Source organism: Calonectris borealis, chromosome 17, assembly GCF_964195595.1.
Source record: "Calonectris borealis chromosome 17, bCalBor7.hap1.2, whole genome shotgun sequence".
Lineage (NCBI taxonomy): Eukaryota > Metazoa > Chordata > Aves > Procellariiformes > Procellariidae > Calonectris > Calonectris borealis.
Window position 1 is genome coordinate 6,564,771 of NC_134328.1, and position 21,292 is coordinate 6,586,062.

The following is a 21,292-nucleotide window of genomic DNA, read 5'->3' on the forward strand; positions in this document are numbered from 1 at the left end:
TGCGGGGCGGCAGGGTGCTGCGGGGCGGCAGGGTGCTGCGGTCCAGCCCGAGCCCCGGGGCAGTGCGGGTGTCTGCGGTCGGTTGTGCCCAGGGGATGAGGGGCCGGATTCGGTACTTCCAAGCCTCCTCTCTCTCTCCCCTTTGCTCCGTGTCTGGTTGTCAGCCTCGGTGGCAACTGAAGCATCTTAAAAAGACGGTCGGGGCAGTCGGCAGGACCTGCAGCCCACCCTGGCCATGCTCGGTGGCTGTTTTGCCATGGAGTCACCCCTCCTTGGTGACACCCCTCTCAACTCCCAAGACCTTTGTAGAGGCCAGCCCTGTGAAATGGGGTGGGAAGGGGTGATGTTAGCCTGGAGGGGGCAGAGGCTTGCTGGGCCAGGAGGTGTGAGATGGGGATCACCGCTGGGGTCCACTCTCGCCAGGCATCCCCAGCCTGAGCCGGGCAGATGCGCCTGGGGATTACATCACATGCCTCCTTTAATGGACTTAATCTTGCTGTTGGCTTCATGCTCATGTTTCGCCCTGTAGAGGATTTGGGTGTTAGGGTGGGGGCTGTGGCTGCCCCCACAGCAGGTCTGGTGCGGGGGTAGGGGTCCTGTGCTGGGCAGTTTGTACTGGCAGCGGGTTTCTAAAATGGCAAGATGAGTTGTTGAACATTCCCTTCACTTTCCCCAAAGCTCAGTGGTAGCATCCCAAAGCACATCGAGTCCTGGCTCTTGACCCAGGCTCCCAGAGGATATATGCTTGTGAGTAGGCGAGGGGCAGCGCTGAACTGCTCCATGGGCTGGGGATCTCCTGGAGCAAATCCTGGGCTGTGCTGCGGGTCTGGGGTCTCTCCCATAGCCCAGACCCAGCAGAAGGGCTCTTGGGGCAGGAGCAGGGTGGTGTTCATTAAAGGGCTGGCTCACAGCGGGGCTGTGCCCCAGTGCCAGGCTCTCTGGTCTTGCTGGCCATGCCACTACAGCCCCCGCTGTGCCTGCTGCTCGCTGGTAGCAAGGGGTGGACGGGAGGCTGCCAGCACATGTCGACTCCGAGGACAAAGCCTGTCTCTGTCCCCTGCGGACTCTGCCACTCAGATCTCATCCCCTCCAGCAGCAGGTCTGGGTGGCATCCGAGCCATCCGTCCTCCCTTGCCCTGCTGCCAGAGGATTTGCCTTTGCTCAGAGGAGTAGCAAAACCCTCTTGCCAAGGGTTAATCTCCAGGCTCCCGAGGGAAGGGCGAAAGTCCACACCTGACGTGTAGCTTACCTCCCGCCATCGCTGAGGGCTAGGAAACCGCTCCATTGCAAGGAGCAAGAGACAGGCAAGACCAAAGGGCACTGGCAGGGCAGGGCTCTCGGTGGCCCAGAGTGATGTTTGTGGCTTCCCTGGCTTGGGTGTTTGGCTGGACCAGCCCCAGGGTAACAGCACGAGGGGACGAGGTTGGAGGCCGAGGGAGCCCGGTGCTATCGGCAGCGGGGCCGCACCTCTGGACTTAGCTGCCTCTCTGAGGCTGGTGGGTGCTTCCAGCCCAAACGGCTCCTCATTGGGATCAACCTCTCTCCTCTGTCTGCTGCTAAGTTCATAGGGCCGTGTTGTGGGCTTGTCTCAGGGTAAGCAGGGAGAGCATCCAGGCGGGAGGCACTAATGGCCAGGCAAGATCCGGGGACGGACGGGCAGACACTGGGAGGGCAGGCTGGTTCCCTACCTGCACCCCGAGCGGTGCTGGGGAGCTCGACTGCCAAACATCAGCCCCTGAGATGAGATGCACGAACACGGATCTCCAGCAGATCTAGTGTTCGAAAAGCCATACCAGCCTGGTAGCTATGGCCAACCCTTCTCCCTGGGAAGCCTTGTGGTGTCCCAGTTGCTCATCTCGGGAATGCTGCCTCCCCCTGACGAGTGGCGAGGAGGGGAGTGAGAAGGCCCCGGACCCCGAGGCTGCAGTCAGGAGCCCGAGGTCTGCCTGAGCTACGCTGCGTCTCTGTTTCTAGGGATCCGAGCCTGGGTTTGGGTTTTTTTCCCTTTCCTGACCCTGCTGTGTCACTGATCTGTTATGTGACCTAGAAAAGAAAATTATCTCTCCTTCAGATGGAAAGACAAAGGAACAGCTTAAGGCTCCTGCTCCCTGTATCTAGGGAGCACCAGGCAGATGGACGCTTTATAATAGAGCAAGGTGATGAGACTCGCTCTGCGCCAAAGCCCTTGCAGGCAGTGTCGAGGCTTGATGGGACCTGGCACAAGACAGCATTGTGTGTTTTAAACCCCACTGTTTTCAGAGTCGCTAGTGTAGCCACCCCACTGGAGCGCCAGCCCACTGGTGCGGTCCCCATGCAGAGACCCCTCGGTGCCTCCGGGATATGAGGGGACAGAGCCATCCCGTTGCTCCTCTGGCAGAGAAGCTCTCTGAGACCAGGGCAAAACACCTCTGAGCTTTCTTCTGCGTAGCCAGCAAACGCCTGCCCGAGAACACAAGTGCTGCATCTGTACGGGCTCAGTCCAATTTGCGGTGCACAAGCAGGGAAGCTGTGATGATGCTTTTCAAAAGCCATCGGGTTCGACCTGTTCTGCAGTTGCAGGCTGGTTTTTCATGGTCTTTTTATAGAGAAGGACGAGCAGGGCATTAGCATGGGATGTGAGACCTGGTTGGCTTCCTCACTCTGCCTGAGGCTGTTTGTCTGACCATGATGAAGTTGCTTTAATTTTCTATCTTTAAAACAAAGATGGTATCTCAGTGCCCTAAAGAGGGTAAGACGGTGTGCTGGTGAGGGCTGCGTGCATATCAAAGACTGCTCTTTAACTATGGTTGGGGTGGGAGGGCTGTAAAAAGTAGGTTCCTTACACGTCAGTTTGCCGAGATCTCTCCTGTCGCTACACCGGCAGCCTCCCTCTTTTGAAGTGTTTTCTCAAAGTTGGGTCTCGTGGAAGGGAAAGCCTGCAGCTGCGTCTTGTCGTGAACCCCACGTACAAAGCCAGGGCTTGCTCTTGTCCAAAGGACTGTCTGGCTTCGTGGCTAGGATTTATTTAAATTGCTGTAGAGCGCAACTTGGCTAGTTAGCAACAAAAACGTACTCTTAAAGGAGCTGACTGCATTAGCTTAAATAAATTTAAGCTTAAAAGTTGCTCAGAGCGCAGACAACAGTCTTGCCATAGCTTGCAAATGAGAGGCCTTCCTCTCTCCTTTATTTGTTTTTTATGCTGTAGCTGGTATGACAGCTACTGGGATTTCCCTCAGCCTGACAGGTGACAGAGCTGTCGTATCTATTCTCGGTGATGTCGTACACTTTTTTTAAACATGTAAACACTGATAAGCCCTGAACCCTTTCGAACTTGGACTTGGTCTCCAGGGCTTTGGAGCAGGGGTAGCGGAAGCCAGTTTCAGCTCCAGCAGCACAGCTCCTATGCCCTTTACTCCCTGAGGTGCTCCTGGGTGCCACTGGAGCTGATCGTCCCGTGTCTGGCGGCAGCGAGTGTCCCCCTTCTCGCCCTGGTACTACACGGGGTCATGGCCAAAGCTGGGGAGGGCCGACACAACCGACTCTCCCCCTGGATGGCTCGTAGCAGTTGGGTTGTAGCCTGGTCCCTGCCGACAGCGGGGGGACAGGTCGGGAAGATGTGGTGGTGTGGGATGGGCTTACGCTGCGCAGGCACCTGGCAGATAACACTTCCACGGCTGGCGTTGGGGATTAGTGGCTTTCAGGACATGGCTCTGTGGTTTAATTTCGTAAGCGGTAAGGAAAGGGGGAATTTGTCACGTTAAGTGCAAACGCAACCAGAAGCGACCTCCTGTGCTGTGTGTAAAATGAGTCTGTTTAGGAATCACCAGTATGGTTCTCAGTCTGCCCACGGTCGGGTTAAACAGTTAACGAGAAGAGTCAGTACTGGGAGCTACAGGGCAAACAGGCTCTGCCTCTCGCTGGAGACTCTCCGGGGTTACTGTGCTGGGAGCAGAACAATACAGAGACACATGATTGCTGGGCTAAGGCATCCACAATGAACAGCCAATGCATCATGCTGGGCAGGAGGCCATAGACCAAAGTTTATAAAGCTTTATTAAACATTTTGAACAGCTGTGCAATCAACAAACAATACTCTGGAAGTTTCACAACCTCATTGCTTGAACTTCCTCAGGACAGCAACAGCCACTTCTGCTGCTCTCCACAATGAGACTGAAGTAAAGACAAACAGATGGCAAAGGGGAGGGAACCCTTTAAAGTTTAGAGACAGTATTTTGTGTTAACCTCTAAGGTTTCTCACAAACAAACCTCTGCCCCAGGCTGGGCTCCCCAAGAGCCATGGCTGCAGAGAGTAATGTATGCAGCGTGGAGCTCTGCGCAGCTGTGGCTGTAGGACTGACCCACCACCCACTAGGCATCTTGACATCCTTCTGCCAGGGGAGATGGAGACACCAGGCGCTCCGCTAGCCTCCTCCCTTCTCCAGTCAGCAGCACCAGCACCTTCTGTCACCCCTGGCCCAAAAACACTACCACTGAAAATAGCTGAAGCATTTACGGCTTCAAGCCATGCCTCCGCCTCGGGATCCTCTCCCGCCCTGCCCACACCCAGCCTTTTGGGCTAGCATGAGTTTTATAGGGTGAGGTTCACAGTGGCTTTCAAAACCTCACATCTTGCAGCATACCGGTTCTTTATCCCAACAGTCAATACCTTGGTAAACCCTGGAAACCTAGGAGGAGGGGAAGAGACAGTCGCTACTACCTGTGAGGCTTTATAAAAGCAGCAGCATAACTGAGGCTTTCAGGCTATGATCTTGGAGCATAAGTAGTTCAGAAAGCACTTCGGCAGTGCACACATCTCTTTGGCAGGCTGAGCAGGAGGAGCTGACTCAACTGCCTCTGGCTCCAGCAGCTTTTGGCCAAGTGCATCTGTGAGCTGTCGAGCTTGCCCTTGATCAGCAAGGTGGGAAGGCTGGCTCCCCACAAGGAGAAAGATGGAGAGAATCTCGTAGCTACTTGAGCAGAATCAGTGGGCCGAGAGCCCTGAGTTAGACCACCGTGGCCTAATGCAGACAAGTGAGTGACACGCAACTCCACCACCGTGCAACAGCTGGGCAGAGGCCAGCCGCTCGGTCCTCCACCAGTTCTCAGCTAGGAGGGCTGGTGTCCGTTCCCGGCGATACGGGAAGGAAAAAAAAAAAAAGATTTCTGCTTCTAAAAAAGCAGGTGGCGCTGCCAGAGTTCACACAGTAAACAAGTCGAATTTCACAGGCAGAGTGGGAGGAATTCACCACTCTAGTCCACACAAAGTTACAGGAAACAGGCTGTTTTTACTCCAGTCACATGCCTAACACCCCCTCCCTCCTCCCTAGCCCACCCCCTTTTTAAAAGCAAAGAAAGAGCCCTCAGCAGACTGGAAGATTATTATTTTCTAGGTGCCCACTATGCTGGGATCATGAGCTGATTCTGGCAACTGGGATCCTGTGCAGTGATACAAGAAGCAGTTCCCCCAGCAGCTGTAGCAGATGAGGAATAGAGCTGCCAGGAAGACCAAGGCACAAATCGTGCAAGGTTTCCGTTCCAGAAGGAAACTGAGCAGGTAGAAGCCCATGAACATTGAGTGACTGAACCACAACGCTGGGTTGAGGGGCTTGGGTATGAGCAGGACAGGTAGCAACCACTGAAGGCAGTACATTGTGGCTGGCTGGCTGGGCCTTGTGGCAGTAGCGATCGGATGTGCTCCAAAAGAGTCTCCAGCAGCTCCTCCGGCAGGCAGGTGGTCAGGCTGTTCTGTAGGGAGGGGTAAAATGTCAGACTGTCAGAGAAACAGCAAAAAGATCAACAGGCGTTTTTCCCATACAGCTTCATTTACTCCCGAGCATCGTACGCTGATGCTTGAACTCCCAATACTAAATTCTGGTGTGTCTCAGAGCTGGTGGAAACTCTCCTGCCTCCTGAACCACGTGGCTGGGGACGCGATGATCTATTGCTGGTGTAGAAGTATACCCTTATGCGCTCTGTTTCTCAGGCTTTTACCAGGCTAACAGTTGAGAGATCCTTTTCTTTAGCACAGTGCAGGAACAGAAAGGGAGAGGGGAAAACAACGGAAAACAAGCTGCCGCAGCCTTCCCTATGCACATATTTATCCGAGATTGTCCAAAGACTTGAGTGATGGTATAAAGAAATGCAACTGAGGGGTAAACTATTAGGTGCTACAAAGAAGTGTTAAGGAAGCGTTAGTGCAAGAAGCGTCTAGGAATTGTTAAGCGTACAAACTGCTTCCTCCCCAGGCACAGACCCATTATAAAGTCTTCAGCAGGGCGTAAAATTCAAGCTATACATGTAGCTACCCAGGCAAGCCCCGACGCTGTCCAGGCTGCAAAACAAAGGACAGTCCCTGCTTAAGGGATTTGTAATCCTTGCCAATCAGCTAAAGTCAGATAAGAAAAAGTATGTGAATAGATCAAAGAGGGGACAGTTTCAAAATGGCAATTTCCATAAGTGCTGTAAACACTGGATTTCCTCATTTGGATTATTATAAAACCCTGTGGAAACAGTTTAGGGTTTCTGGTTTAAGGGCTTCTGTAACTAGGGATGGTGGCAGACTACAAGTCCAGAAAACAAGCTTCTACCTTTAGCAAGCACATCAACTACGCTAAGTCTGTGGGGTTGTTTTCTTTCTAAGCAGTTCAGACATCTTCATCCCAGAATTTCAGATGGCTTTAAAAATAATAAATGCCTTACAGGTGTTTTTACGGAGCCAGAACTGTTGAAAGGGAACAGAAGAATGGAGTTTAGCAGTCTGGAATAGCAATAGCAGGTCAGCATATCAGTACTGTTGAGAGGGAAGATTTCCCTCAGTTCATGCAGTAGGGATGAGAAGCGGGTACATCAAGACTCCTAGCTTATTAGCCCAAAAAGGCAAAACCACGCAGGGGAATGCTGGAAAAGGGAAAAGCTTGGGAAGCGTGCTCTTCCCTGCTATCCTGTAGCACATCATGATGACATGCAGCGACACTGAACAAAGCAGCTGCCAGCCAGGGCACAGAAAGACAGGCGAAAGGACAGCCCCAGCCTTGCGGAATGCCACGGCCTCACCCCCACTAAGCAGACCCTGGTCAGAACAGCTTCTTGCAGCAATCCTTTTATCTGAAAATACTCAACTGAGTCGTGCTTTGTCAGAAGGATGAAGGGCTGAGCCGAGCCTGTTAGGATTACATCTGAGGGGTGGGAAGGTTAGTAGGATGAAGGAGTGAGAAGGTAAACAAACAGCACATTCCTCTGGCTCCTGATGGCAGGAGAGGGGATTTCCTGGCAAAAGGAGGGAGAATGAGGGATTGGACAGAAAAGCCAAGAGAAAATCACACATGGTTCTCTTCCAAAAAACCACGGAGGTCAGGCTTGTCTTACAGCTCTGTAAGCTCGTAGGTACCAACCGGCTCTGTTGTCAGAGGCAAGAAGCATGCTGCCATCCACTGTGTTCTTAGCAGCAGGATCTATTTTAATGTTAGTGACAGAGAATGCAGGCCAAAATCTCCACGAGGGCAAACAGATTTGGGGAAAGTATGTTGTGCTGGCGCCCCTGCAAGAGACTGTTCTCCAGCAGAGAGGGCAGCTGGGGTTCAATTAGTAAAACTAAGCTGCAGTTAGGCAGCCAAAGAATAAGGAAGAAGTTATTTTACGTTGCAATATGGATAAAGTCAAGTGAAAGGAATAAAACTCCCAATGTTAGTCCTGTTTTATGTAGGTCACTCACTCATGTCTTTTAAGGGCAAGTCTAGTCCCAAGCCTGTTCTCCCCATCTATAAACTGGAAATAAGGATTACTTAATTTCATAACAAAACATGATGTCTGCTAGCCTTTGTGAATTGCTTAGTTTTTTCTGGAGTAATAGTACCACAGAAGTATTAGATGACTTTTTCACAAGGGGAAGAATGGAAAGAAAAGATTTAACAACAAATATTTGAACAGAAAGGTAGTTAAACCCCACCACCCAACTTTTTAGTTCAGATTGCATTGAATACAACAAAGTTGTACCAAATGAATGATCTGCAGCCGCCTTAATCCTCCTGAAATGTTCCTTCCTTGAAGTTTCCTTTCTCTCCCAAGTGCTCCCAACACTGAGCAGTACAAATCACTGCATAAACATCATGTCATACTTTTGCTAGATCCAGCCCTGACATCACATCAGCTTGACTTCTGTAGCTGGACACGTGTTGCAGTCTTTGGGTCACCCCTTCTCGAAGCTTTAAAGCACCTACAGACAATTGCTTTGGGCTTTCTGTCTCTAGAGTAAAGAAACTGATAAAAAACAACCTAAGACAATGTGTCTGTCAGAAAAGCACAAGGCTGGAACAAAGCTGTAGAGTCTTCCAGGACTAATGTCATAAATCTTTCAGCTTTAATAAGGCCACATGTCACTATTGAGCCTTTAGCCCCCAAACTTTACAACTGACTACAGTTTAAGAATATAATTATAATTTGTGACGTAGCTGCATTTAACTCCACGGTCTGGCCTCCTCACCACGGCAAAGATTTAAGCGATAATGCTCTAAACAGCGAGTTCATTCCAAGCATGTAAGCATTACCTAAATACTTCCTACACACACAAGTCCATCTCAGAATAAGTTACCCATTTTTAAATATTGGTATTTCCTGGAAGAGCCAGTTGCTTGTGGCAATCAATGCAACCACTTTGCAGAATAAAGAACCATTTAATAGTGATTATTTTTACTACGAAGTTTCAATGCCAACGCCCTTCAATCTGCAAATCTCTTGGACTTTAACAAATGCAGATGTTCGAACAGTTAGTCTTATATCTGTAGTCAGTTTGCTTGTATTTTCATGTGCCCCTTCGCTACCCACCAGTTAAAGGTTGAAGACCCTTTGCTGTATCCCACAGCTGATCCTAGATAGGTACCTACTACCAGAGACCTCTGCAGCTCTATCTTCCTCGAGGGACTGTCTACTAGTAAGAGACATATTCTTCCTAGCTCTTCACTGGAGATTCCTTTATACAGCTGGCAATGAGACAGAGTTCTCTTTCCACGCTATCGATCAAAGAGAAACAGCATCTCCTGCTATCAACTCTTTACTGAGCCAGAAGCTATCGCTCCCCTTGGTGCCCAGGATAGGCAGTCCCTTCTTGAAGCCATAACAATATTCAGTTTTGCCTAGATTCTCAAGCAAGGTGAAACTTGCAAATGAAAAATTCCGACCTTGTCTTTGTCCCCTCCTCATGATCCAAGCTAAAGATTACCACGTCCCAGAGCAAATAAGAACCTGTCACCCAACAGTATTTCTACCAGCTCCCTGTTTCACAACCGCATCCTGCTTTTCCTCAACCAGTTGCTCTTGTTCTCCCCTGCCTGACTCATCTCTTTCCTTAGCCAGCCGGGTGTCCTGCTATCCTCAAGACTGCTCTCGTGCTCCTGCTCAAGTCATCTGACTTGGCAGCCACTCCTGTTTACCAGACGGCTCCTTTTCATCGCACCACCACTGCCTCCTCTCGCTCCTCCGCAGCTCTTAGAGCCACCTTCAGATCCCTCAGCAGCAGAGAGCAGGCGACGCTCTCGCTGCTCTCCCCGCAGTCAGCGCTCGGCAGCTCCATCTGATCTCCATGTGCTGCCGGAGCCTCCTCCCTGCCAGTTCCTGCAGGCAGAGGAGCAGCCTGAGGAGGTTCCCTGTGCACCTCATTAGTAAGCAAACACCAATACTTTTCTACATGCTTATTAATCGGCTTCCATCACGTTCACAGCCCTTCCTTCTGTCATCTTCCCTCTCAAGACCATTCAAAACCAGCAGGTCCTACTGGCACAGGTTTGTGGGGAGGATTTTCAAATTCCAGTGCAAGGGCAGCGGCACACCTTTCCCAGCCAGAAACAAAACTTTAATTACCACAAGTCAAAAACGAGTAGCACAGCGCAAGTCTGTAGCGCTTTGCAATTGTTCAGTCACATTTTAGAATAAATCCATCTGAGGAGCAAGGAAGCTGTTCCTTGATATTCTACAAGCTAATCTGGCAATTAAGAGGCTGAGAGGTGTTCCTACACCATAGGTTTTATACATCAGTATGCCAACACCAAGTCTGTACCTTTCTCAAGAATGTCTTAATTCCTTAACACTCCATTTACCCTGACAGGGGAGAATAATCAGCCGGCTTTCACTAAGCACTTAAAAGGTAAGCTTGTTCAGACCTTACTAAGGCAGCTATTACACCAGTACTGTCCGCAGGGAACTTCCCCAGTGGATACTACAGAAAGAATCACCCAGGCTGGCAGCCGAAAGGTCTGCAATAAAAGACTGAGTAACCTCTTTATGGGGGGGGAAGTGGTGCCAATCTCCCCCTTTCCCAGAAGCCAAAGTTTCTGCTTGGAATGAAAAGCCACAGTGTCTAGATAAAAATCTCTCAAGTTACACAGTGCACTGAGTTTCTTACCTATAAGGCTCACCTGTAGTACAGTTTGCTTAAAATTGTTTAAATCAAAAACCCTGTCACAACCATGTAACTTGAACTGAGGTGTGTGGGCAGTGCCAGCATATGTTCAAAACCAACTCTCAAATACCACGTAGCATCCAAAACAGCTGCTAAAAATACACAATATCCAAAGCATGGGGGGAAAAAAAAAAAGAGATGAAAGAGCCATTGAGTGATGACTTTGAGGAGTTCAGCTAAGAAAAGCAACAGCAGACCAGCTTTCTAGATGCCAACCCTCTCTCTTTAAAAAAAAAAAGCAAACAAACAAAAAAAAATCCAAAAAAACCCCACACCATAATGGTTTAAACTTTAAGACCTATTTGCAGTATCAGGGATTTAACTTCTTCGGGTTTTTTTTTGGCCTGGCTGCTATTTATTCTATTTTTTTTAAAGCTTTATCTGCTGGTATGACTCAGCTGGAAAAAGTGAGTCTTCAATTTTTGGCAAAGGCCTTACCCCAGTCTTTGATAAGTTCATGCCTTGAACACTTGATGTAGACTCAGAAATGCTGCAATATAATTGGAAACAGTTTCCAAAAGAGCAGCAAATCCTTGACTGACCAAGCCTCGGGGTTACGAAGTGTTCTGATTTCTCAAGCTAGAGACAAGCCAAAGCAACTCATTACATGAAAAGCGGAGGCTCTCTGTTGAGCCACTCTTTTCACCGCTTCCGTAGCTGCTCTCCGAGCTTCCTTACTGATTGGGGAATTGATTAGCCTGTATCCAGAGGCAGTGCAGTGCACTCACAGCACCAGGGCTAACAAACCTCCACCTGCGAGCAGGAAGGCAGCAGTATGATCTCTATTTCTCTGCGCAATAAATCACAGGAGCAGAGCCTTAAGTCAGCCAGCTCTGTGGTGGGAACAGATGCCAATATCGACAGTTGTCATCTGAAGTATCGCTCCTTTCATTTGTACTAATTTATTAATTCTCAGTAGTCCTCATTCCCGCCCTCTGCCTTTGTTTAACTGCCAAAGATCATCAATTCCAGGCCCATTGCAAGTTCCCTGAAAAATACAATTATTTTTAGTTTTAATTTGGATCTCTTCTCTACCTTTTGTACCTTCGACAGGCTTCAGAAGTCTGAGTCCAGCCTGAGAAAGGCCAGTTTTCTGTGTCTCAAGTAAAGAGAGACAAAAATGCAGTATCAGTAAGGGGTTCTGGGGAGCTATAGCATACAGGTTGGAAAGGCAAAAGTTACTCCACTATGACAGTATTGCGAGATCAATTATAATGTTTCAGTACAGGGGTAGTGAAGTATAGGAGAGTTCAGTGTGTTGTGGACTGCATTTAAGAACACTGTATTTCATCTTCTCTTGCACTTGCATGTTCGGGATGTAACGAGCAACGTTCACAGGACAGAACGGCTGGTAAACTCGCTTTGCAACTGGCTCAAAGCGTCCGCAGGGTCGCAGGGAGGGTGCCTGGCCAGGCGCAGCAGAGTGCCGTGTTCTCTGCTGGACAAAAGGATGTCCGACTTGTCGTGCTCTGGGGAGAAACGGGCCTGGGTTTGCTTTTGGAAGGTGCTAGAGTGAACCGTGAGATGTGCCTGACTGTGAGAACTGAGGTATAGAGGGGAGGAAAAAAGAGTCTTGGGGGGAAGCACACAGTGGTGTTATTTCCATGTTAGGTTGGCAATAATCTAAGCGCGCTCACCGTGGGCTGAAACCGGCTCCATTGTAATCCACGCACGCCTGGCTACGCGAGCGCGGCTCTCCCGCCCTCACCGCACCGGGAACCCCCCCGAGCGCTTCCTCCCGGTCCCCCCAGTTAGCGAATTGTCACCTCCAGCTCCGGCAGACCTCCGCTTGCCCTCTGACAGCGCGAACGCCGCGCCGAGGCCGGGCGGGATGCGGATGGCTTCACGGGGGCTCCTCTGCGCCCGCCGCCGGCCCGGAGGCAGCTGGGCCCCGGCCCGCTCCCCTCCCCACCCGCGGCCCGTACTCACGGCGCGGTGCCGCCGCCTCACGCCGCCATCCCGGGGCCGCCTCCGCCGCGGGCCCGTCCGCGTCGCGCCCTGAGGAGGGAAGGGAGAGGCCGCCCTCGGAGCCGGCCGCGCCGCCCGGGGGACGCCCCCCGCCCGCCGCCTGCGCGCCCCGACAGGGCGCCGCCGTCCCACCAGGACCCAGCCGCGGCTGCCCGCCGCCCGCCTGTCCCGGGCCCGGCCCGGCCCCGCCGGGCAGCACCTCCGCCGCGAGGCCGCGCTCCGGCGGCGGCGACCGGGGGTGGGGTGGGGTGGGGGGCGCCGCTCCGTCAGGCGGCGCCGCGGGCAGCCCCGCGGGGCGGGCAGTGCGCCTGCGCGGCGGGCGGGTGGGGGCGGGCAGTGCGCCTGCGCGGCGGGAGGGGTCAGGCGGCGTGGGGGGGGGGGCGGGGGCCGGGCCTCGGGTGGTGGAGTTTGAGCGCTCGCTTGCTTTTTACGAAATTCTATGTATTTTTTTTTTAATTTCAAGTACTGTTTGCACGCTTCTTTGCACCGCGTGGCAGGCTTGTTTTGCGTGGCATCGCAGGGGGGTTGCACGCCGCTGGCAGGCGTTGCGCCGTGCGTGCTTGCGCGCCCGTTGCAGGCAGCTGGCGCGGTGCAGGTGCTGCTGGCAGGCTGTTCGCATAGACCTTCGCGGGCTGTTCGCATGCTTTCTCGCGGGTTGCAGGGCACTGCAGTTTTGCATGCAGCTTGCATGAGTCTGCAGCGTGGCCTGCTTTTTGCATGCTTTCGTTCGTGTGGTTGCATGCTGTTTGCAGGCTTTTCTTCGCATGCAGTTGGCACGTGTCCTTGTTCACATGCTCGCAGTGTTTGCACTGTGTGGCACGCAGAGTCCATGCTTTCTTGCGTGCCACTGCGTACTATTTTTAGGCTTGCTTCCATGCTACTTCCTTGTCACGCACGGCAGCGCGCTGTTGTTGCTGACTGAGCCCCATCCAGCCCCGAGGGGCCCCGGTTTTCCGTGCTGCAGTAGGGTGGGCACCTGCACCCTTCCTGGTGCTGTGTCTCAAAGAGCGGTAGAGCCGAGACGGCTCCTCTCCCCTTGAACACTTATTTGTGACACCGCTTGCTGGCTGGCAGCTAAGCCCGGACTGCTACAAAGCCCTCCAGTGCCAGCCCTTCTCTCTGCAGACACCCAGCAGCAGGTTACAAGCACAGCTCAGCTGTGCCCAGCTCCGGCTGGGCTCCCAAGGAGGCCAAACAGGGAAGGGAGAGAAATAGCCCAGGAAAAAAACCCCAAACGTTAAGATTTTGGGGTTTCCCAGCCATTTAAAACTCACCCAGCCATGGCTGCAGGGCCACCCGCGTTTCCTGCAGGGTTTTCTGCGTGGCTGGCCCGTGCATTTGATGGATGTGATAAGACCGACTCCCTCGATGGCCCGGCAGGCGTGAATCCAGCCTGGGACGGTTTCCTGCTGCCGTTATTCCAGGATGACCTCTTTATGGGCTGTTTAAATTCCTGGTTTATGGCACCGCATGGGAATGGCCCCAAAGCCTTTGGCTGATGCCAGCTGTGGCACCATTTACCCGTGGCAGCTCCCGGCCAGCCCCGGCACAGGCTGACCTCATCATCCTCAGCACAGGGACCTTTTTTCCTGCAGAAGCGACAGCCAGGTTTGCAGCAGTGCTATGTTTCTTGCGCTGTTTTTGGCTGGTTTGGCTTGTGGTGCCAGCTGCATCCATGGGTGCTGGCCTCAGCGCTCGGGGGCCTTTGCCGGATCCCACCTAATGCCCGCGGTACGCAGGCTTCGCCCGGGGAGCTGGGCTGGGGGGACCTCGGGTGCTCTGAGCTGCTTCGGCACACGCTGATGGTTGCAGTCTGCAGGATTTATCCTGGACCCAACCTGAAACAACCTGAGGTCTCCCAAATCCTTTTGCAAACTGAGATTCCTGCCCCCGCACTGCTGTGGGAGCCGCGCGGTCGCTCAGGTTTCATTTGGTTGTAGTTCTAGTTTTCTGTAAAGAAACTCAGTTTTGCACTTGAAGCCTGGCTGGCGGAGCTGCAGCTGCAGCAGCAGTCCTGTGCCTGAAAGCAGCGTGAGCTCCCAGCCCCGGGGCAGAGAGAGAGCGTCCCAAACGTATTTCAGCAGCTCTGCAGGCTGCACGGAGCCATCCAGTGGAGTGCACCTGTAAGGAACTGCAAAGAGAAGGGCATCTCCAGTAGGGAAGGCAAAGGTAATCCCAGGCCGGCGGGAACAGACTGTTCCGTGCGGGACAGGAGGCGATGGGGTTTTTATGGTCTTTCTGTTCAAGCGGAAGCTTTTAAAGGACCTCTGGCTGTGCTTTGCTTTGATTCTGGGGAATATTTCTTCTAATGATTTCCTTGTGCTTTGTTTAGCTGGTTGTAGGCAGTTGTCTGTTCCTATCACAAAAGCCACATCCGAGATGCAAAGGACGTACCCCTGAAAACAGCACCGCTGGAAGCCGAGCAGCACCACCAGCCTCCTCTCGCTGCTCTGTGTGAACCGCAGCAAGGCGGTACCTTGTATTTTATGAAGATAGCTGAAGAGCACAGTGGTGCCGGTGTTCCTGCGTTCCCAGCCCAGGGCTCTGGGAGGGCTGAGGCTGCCGCCCACCAGCAAAGCCCGGCTGGCCGCAGCTCAGCACTCGGGGTCTGCTGAGCCCAGAGGCTCCGCGCAGCTTTAGGACACCGTGGGTGCAGGGGAGCCGTCGGGCAGACATGCAGAAATGATACCCAGGAGGCAGAGGAGGATCTTGTGCTGCAGCAGAGGGGTGAGCAGGTGGAAGAGTTTCAAAATGCCGTAAATAGAAGCTGGGAGCAAGAGAAGCTTCTTCCTGAGAGAGAAAATAAACCCTTGCCATGGCTGAGGGGACAGACGTACACCATGGCCAACAATTAATTAGGAGGGAGCTGTGAAATGTGGCAGTTGTGGAAGGTGAGATGGTAGAGCATATGAACCCATCTCTTCACTGCAGATCACCCCTTCTCTTTACCACGTCTGCATGTCCTCCCAGCTGACTCGGGTACGGTGCTAGAGTCTTAGAGCTCACGGAGTCCTACAGGGTCAACTCTGCCTGTGGGGCTGAGAAAGTAAAACCAACCAGGAGCAGCACAAATGTACAAAACAGCTCAAGTTTACTTCCAGCATCGTTCCCAGCACATAAGTTACCCCTCTCCCAAACAGAAGTCTTACACCTTTCCCAATCCCATAGCAGTGCAGTTCAGTAGTCAATGGGCTTAGAGCTGTTTCCCATCCTAACGACTGAAGCGATCTCTCAGCTTGTTGGACCTCGGAGTCCCAGGCAGCAAAATGGAGCAGGTTGCTTCCAGCAAAGACAAAAGGCAGCAGCGCTCTGCTCCCTGGGTCTCCCCACGGAGCCCCGCGGCCAGCGCCGGCTGCCCTGGTTTCTCTCAGAGGGGGGGCACCCCCCTGAATTTGCGGATGATGTTGGCCAGCCGCTTGGCCAGCCCGCCCCGGCTCGGCTCTTCCACGTGAAACGTTCTGGTCAGCAGGTTGTAAAAGGAGCCGTAGCACACTGCCACCACGGTGCAGGTCAGGCAGATGACGTTATAGGGCATGCTGAAGTCTGGCGTCGGCAAGTTCACCAGCAGCGGCTCCGTGTACAGGCGCACAAAATAGCTGGAGCCATCAGAAGAAGGAAACCTGGAGAGCGGAAGCAGGAAAGGGAGCGTCAGCCCGCACAGGACTGCTGCTTCATGCTCACCGTTCGGGATGACAGCGGCCAGCAGCCCACAGGCACTGCGGTACGGCCCCGCTCCCCAGCACAGGCACACTCACAGCGAGGTGAAGAGAGGGCTCTGCTCCACATCCACGTCCTTCATCGCAATGACGCTGGGCACCAGGGCACTAAGCACAGATGAACTAAGGAGACAAAGGACGTGCTAGCGTCAGTCCTGCCAGCAAAGGGACGGCAGGAGTTTCTCCCGTCCCCAGAGACCTGGGCAGCAAGTCCTACACAAGGCCCAGAAGGGGATGAGGAGCTGAGGTATGTCGTTACCTGACGTAAAAGCCGTGATTGGGGTCAGGCGGGTACTCTGTCCACTTCAATAAGGCCCTCTCAAACTGGATTGTGACCTTGGTGACAGAGTTGGCTGGCAGCTGGATCAGCATTTCCAAGAGGTGAGGCCGTCTCCGGTCCTGGGCTGGCTGGTAGTGGATATAACCTAACGTCAAAGAGATGTGTCAGTGGCACCAGGGGGACCTTGTCCAATCTCACATTGCCTGGACAAACGAGGTGGGTTTTCCTGCTTCCACTATCCTGGGAGAGGTTTTCTGGGCAAATGAAAATGCAGAGGTAGCAAAAAGCATGTGTTAAAGCTAAATCTGGCTGGTCTTTCGAGTTGATGACCCATGAAAGTCTGATGTTCATAAGGAAAGGTACAAATGCAAAATAAGACCCAGTCATCAGTTTTAAATTGCACCTCCTTTACTACAAAAATTCACTTTGGTTTAGACCCTTGTAGGATTATGAAACACCATCCGTGTGCCTCTTATAAAACAGACTTGAAATCTCATCTGCTGTGAGTGCTGAACTGAAGGCTAGGAAAACAACCTAACATGTTTTGTTTCCCAGTCCAGTTTCCCAGTGATCACTGGGGCCCAAGGGAGGGACTAAACCATCTCTGGAATGAGCCGCTTGTGCCAAGGGAACCGGGTGGCATGTGCTCCCGGGAGGTTTTACTTACTTGGCTTGTTTTCCTTCCCCTTCGTGACGATAGTCAGAGTGTGCACATAGAGTCGCAGGTACCACGGCACAGTCTCCAGCAGGATCACGGGGAAGGCCCGGTACGGGTGAGTGTTGTAGATGAGCGTGCTGATCTCTCCGGTCTGCAGCCCGTACCCGCTCACATAGCGCTGAGCATGGAGTACCGGTATTGGCAGTTCCGCTGCAAAAGAGAAAAGCACGTGGCTATGCCAGGTGGTTTTTAGGCCTGGAGCCCTGACCAGTGGTGCAGGTGGAATGAAGTTCTGGTCGCTCACAGCTGTCTTGGGGCCGCTTCCACTTCAGCTGCACGTTGAGGCTGCGAGATGTATTGAAGAGCGAGGGGCTCAGCAGGTCATAGACGGCATAGGTTCTCTTGTCTCCTTGGACAATAGCTTCGTGTAGAGATGCTGGCGGGGGGGTCACTTCCAGCAACTCCTTTTCCTGAGAAAGCAAATGGACCGTGAAAGGAAAAGTGCCCCTTGAAGTAACTGGCAGCGCTGGGCAAAGCCCCTCCGGCTGGCCCTGAGCTTTCCCACCCAAGAGCCAGCTCGGCGCTCTTACTAACACCACCACGCTCATCCCCGCAGCCCTCCTCAGAGGAAGGAAACCACCTCCCTTCGTTAGCCCCAGAGGGCTCCTGGGGGGCCCGGCCGTGCAGGCGGTGGAGGCGAGGATGTTTCAGAGCTACACGAAGCAGCTGAACTGAGGGAGCAGGGAGTGTTCTCTGGTCTGTGAGCATTACCTTGTTCTTAGGGGAGATGTCAACGTAGACTTTGCTCTGCGATGCCAGAGGACACGCGTCAGTAAGTGTGCGAGAGAACATCTTAAAGAGGGACCAGTCTGTGGGAAGCAAAGGCAGCGGCAGATGGAGTGAAGTGCTGCAGGCTGGGGGCACTCGAGGACCACAGTGCGCTGCCGCCGAGCTTACCTTTCTTTCCTTGGCCGCTGGAAAAGGTGTCAAAGACCACAGTGAGGGTCTGCCTGAGCTCCCAGGACACAGCCAGGCAAGAGGCATCCTGGATAAGAGAGAGGCAGCTCTGATCACACCTCCTGGAGAGGAAGGACACCAGGAGGGAGCTGGAACTCCACAAGGACTGCAAGAATCCCGTCGGGACACAGGCAAGACCAGAGAAGCAGAACTACAGCTGCGTTAGACACAGTGAACCCACTGCAGGGGAGCTGGGCAAACCTTGCAGTGCCACAAGAAGGATTCTGATTTTCTCTTGGGGGAAAAGGAGGGAGGGAGCCCCGAGCCTCACGCTTACCCTGCAGACGGGGCGGATGTGCACTGCCTGCGAGTGGTAGCTGCTGTGGAACAAGCGCTCGGCCTTCAGCAGCACAGCAAGTCCAGCCTGCAGGGAGAAAAGGAGAAATTCAGCTCCAGGTCTGTTCCCTGCTCCCACTGAGAGAAAAGCCCTGCTGAGACTTCCCAGTGCATGCTCCCAGACTGCTGTTGGGAACCCAGCTCCACCGCGAGTGGCCCAAGGAGGCAGCGGGACTTGCCGTTACCTTCGAGCCACATGGGAGCAGCTTCTTCCAAGGCGTGAGGTTCTCTGTGCAGACGACCTCCCGGGGCAGGACGGCGTATCGCAGGAGATCGTGATCTGTCCCTGGGCAGGGAGGTGGAGGGTCAACAGGCTGGTTCTGCTACAGGCACGAGAGCAGAAGCAGACCTGTTCCACCCTGCAGCGTACCCCACGGCCCACCACCCTCTCAATATGCCCGAAATGCCACGAATTCAATCAGGAACAGATCCCACTCATTCAGAGTGATTTGGAAAGAATAGGTAAGGGTATATTCTAGCAGATTTTTTTCATGAGTGCCTTAAATCCTCTAGTCCTCACTGTTCTGTAAAATACTTTTCAGAGAGACATTTGAGGGCCTGGGAGCATCTGCCATGTACTGCTTGTGGGTTTCCTCTGTTCAAATCCAAGCCTTATTCGTAGGGAGAGGAAATGCTTCCAGAAGGAGGTTAACAGACCCTGTTTGTACACCCCAGACCCAGAGTCGTTGCAGGACCTGCGCCCAGACTCCCTGTAGTGGCACAGGGCAGAACTAAAGCTAGAGGCAAGAGAGGACAGAGCCAGGCAGCCACGTGCAGGCCAGGCTCACCGTTGGCTAAGCCCAGGGGTTTGAAGGACGCCGTTGGAGTTACTGTGTTGGTCGAGTCAATGAAGTTGAGAGAAGCACAGAATATTCCCGAGAGGATGTTACTCAGTTCTTTCCAGGCTTTGTCAACGCTGTGTGAGAACAGATACCAGAGGTTACTCAGCAGCTCGAATCCTCGGAACAACAAGCGTTAAGTCAGTAACATTCAATAAATACACCGGGGTGACCACGCTGGCTTTCAGAAGCTGCAAGGAGCTGCAGGCAGAGGCTGCTGGTCATGCACTCTCCCCCTCTCTTGGTATTTCATTCTAACACATGAGATCTGGGGGACATTCACCGCAGGGGCAGCCCCCGGGCTGGCAGGGCTTCACACAGCCAGGGACCCAGCAGTGGGTGCAGCTGGTATGTGAGGGGGGAGGCAGGGGGAGCCGGGAGCATGCGGGAGGTGACGTGCGGTATATGGGGAAGGGGCTGTAAGACCTAAAGCAACACCTTGGTGCAGCTCTGAAGGCTGACCTGACCAGCAGACCTGGAATGGGCCACTTGTAGGGAGGAGAGAACTCTGTGAGTCCATGCAGAGCTGCTGCAGCTTGAACAGGGGCTGTGTGCGAAGGGAGATGATGACAGGTAGTGGATGGGAGTCAAAGGAAGTGAGTCACGGATGAGAGGTCAAGATATAACCCCATCATATTAGCACAGCGAGGGGTTTGTCATCACAGAGCCCACAGGGGAATTACTTGTTCCTTTAGTGAACAAGGGTTTGCCCTCAGCACCACATCCTGCCCCACACGCTGAGCGGGGCTACGTTCTGCTTTTCCTTAGAGCTGCTCCTGGGGTTGCAGGCTCTTTATTCCAGCGGACATTTTCCAACCCAGGAGGCCCCCGCACACACCGTGGCTGCCTCATGTGAGAAGGGCGACAGCTCCCGGGAGCGATGGCTGCGGAGGGGACATGGAAGGACAGACTCGTGCTGGGGTACCTACTCGGTGACGGTGGGCTGGAACCAGACCCAGAGCTCGGCGCCGGCGGGTGCCTGGAGGGGTGGCTGTCCCCAGGCCTGGGTGCGCCAGAAGCCCTGGGTGAGGGCGAGGTGGAGCTCCCGCACGCCCAGCGCCGCCACCAGCCGCCCCAGCGCCTTCGGGAAGAGCCTGTAGTGAGAGACTGCTGGCAGCGTTAGCCCCTGCCCCGGCCATCTCATCCCCCTGGCCCTTCCCCTGACGTCACACCAGGGCCTGGCCAAACACGTCATCCCCTGGCGCTACCCGTTGCGTCGTCACACGCAGCCCGCTTGCATCAGCGCGCCGAGCCGCCTCATGCTGATGTCACTGCAGCCCCCATAGCCTCGCTCTGCCCTGTTCCTGCTCATCGCAGCACCCCCGCCTCTGACGTCATCCCCTAAAGCGGTAACGTCATCACGCCAAAGCAATCCATCCCGTGGCGTTGTCACCCCCGAAATAGCTCCACCCCCTGCGCCGCGCCCCAGCCAATAGCGGCCCGCCCCGCCCCGCCCTACCTGCGCCCCGCTGCAGGTCGGCGTCCCATCGCGTGCGGAACTGGAAGGTGGCGGCCACGTCGCCGGCGGGCAGCGGGCTCAGCAGCAGCTCCTCCCGCAGCGCGTCCCGCCGCGCCCGCCCCGTGTCCGCCCGCCCGGGCCCCGCCGCCAGCAGCAGCAGCAGCGCCGCCGCCAGCATCCCGCCGCCCCGCCCCTCCGCCGACTTCCGCTTCCGGCCCGGCCGGCCAATGGCGGCCGCTTCCGGGGTCGCCATGGAGACGCGGCTCCGCAGCTCCGGCCCGGCCTCGCCTTCTCCCTCACTGTGGGTGCCCGGCCCGGGGCCGCAGGGTCTTCCCGCCGCACGGGCCCTGGAGCCGGCCGGGGAGCCGAGGAGCTGCTGCGAGGAGCAAGCCTGGAGCCTGCCCCGGCCCGGGGCGGCGAAGCGCCCACCTGGCTGTGCCTGCGCCCAGCCGAGGAAGAGCAGCGGGCAGCGACTGCCCCCGGCATCCGAGCGAGGGCGTCCATTTTGTGGGGTGCTCCCCGAAGGCTCCCTACCCCGGCTTTTAAAATTGGGGAAGCTCTTCTGCGGCCTGAGCTTGGGTGGTTCGCTG

The 21,292-nt window shown here is 54.2% G+C and overlaps 2 protein-coding genes and 1 long non-coding RNA gene across 5 annotated transcripts; 1 reads left to right on the forward strand and 2 right to left on the reverse strand.

Annotated features, from left to right (window-relative positions):
* Window positions 1–4,011: 4,011 nt before the first annotated feature.
* BLCAP (BLCAP apoptosis inducing factor) lies at window positions 4,012–12,517 on the reverse strand. Of its 3 annotated transcripts, XM_075166368.1 has the most exons (3): window positions 12,359–12,456; window positions 11,465–11,898; window positions 4,012–5,724 (listed from the first exon to the last, which is right to left on the reverse strand). In XM_075166368.1, exon 3 carries the CDS (start codon window positions 5,627–5,629, stop codon window positions 5,366–5,368), a length of 264 nt encoding a protein of 87 aa, XP_075022469.1. In that variant the 5' UTR covers window positions 5,630–5,724; window positions 11,465–11,898; window positions 12,359–12,456; the 3' UTR covers window positions 4,012–5,365. The 3 variants fall into 3 exon arrangements, with proteins under 3 accessions (XP_075022469.1, XP_075022470.1, XP_075022467.1); XM_075166369.1 differs by lacking the exon at window positions 11,465–11,898 and having other exon boundaries at window positions 12,359–12,517; XM_075166366.1 differs by lacking the exons at window positions 11,465–11,898; window positions 12,359–12,456 and adding an exon at window positions 10,868–11,389.
* Window positions 12,518–12,783: 266 nt separating this feature from the next.
* LOC142089652 (uncharacterized) lies at window positions 12,784–16,889 on the forward strand. Its single transcript, XR_012676242.1, has 2 exons — window positions 12,784–14,566; window positions 14,730–16,889. It is a non-coding gene; the product is annotated as an uncharacterized LOC142089652 (long non-coding RNA).
* Window positions 15,472–20,895, reverse strand: PIGT (phosphatidylinositol glycan anchor biosynthesis class T). Its single transcript, XM_075166370.1, has 12 exons — window positions 20,703–20,895; window positions 20,173–20,350; window positions 19,193–19,320; window positions 18,590–18,690; window positions 18,346–18,432; window positions 18,009–18,096; window positions 17,823–17,920; window positions 17,356–17,521; window positions 17,061–17,261; window positions 16,373–16,538; window positions 16,153–16,236; window positions 15,472–16,017 (listed from the first exon to the last, which is right to left on the reverse strand). Exons 1-12 carry the CDS (start codon window positions 20,878–20,880, stop codon window positions 15,765–15,767), a joined length of 1,728 nt encoding a protein of 575 aa, XP_075022471.1. The 5' UTR covers window positions 20,881–20,895; the 3' UTR covers window positions 15,472–15,764.
* Between the last annotated feature and the right edge of the window lie 397 nt (window positions 20,896–21,292).

What these genes read in the sequence shown, in the direction of transcription:
- PIGT (XM_075166370.1), bottom strand. Translation starts at nt 20,880, where the DNA reads ATGCTGGCGGCGGCGCTGCTGCTGCTGCTGGCGGCGGGGCCCGGGCGG. An exon ending in TGCTCCCATGTGGCTCGAAG is followed by an intron (nt 18,433 to 18,589) that starts GTAACGGCAAGT and finishes TTCTCCCTGCAG; the next exon opens with GCTGGACTTGCTGTGCTGCT. An exon ending in ACATCTCCCCTAAGAACAAG is followed by an intron (nt 17,522 to 17,822) that starts GTAATGCTCACA and finishes TTGCTTTCTCAG; the next exon opens with GAAAAGGAGTTGCTGGAAGT.
- BLCAP (XM_075166369.1), bottom strand. Translation starts at nt 5,629, where the DNA reads ATGTACTGCCTTCAGTGGTTGCTACCTGTCCTGCTCATACCCAAGCCC.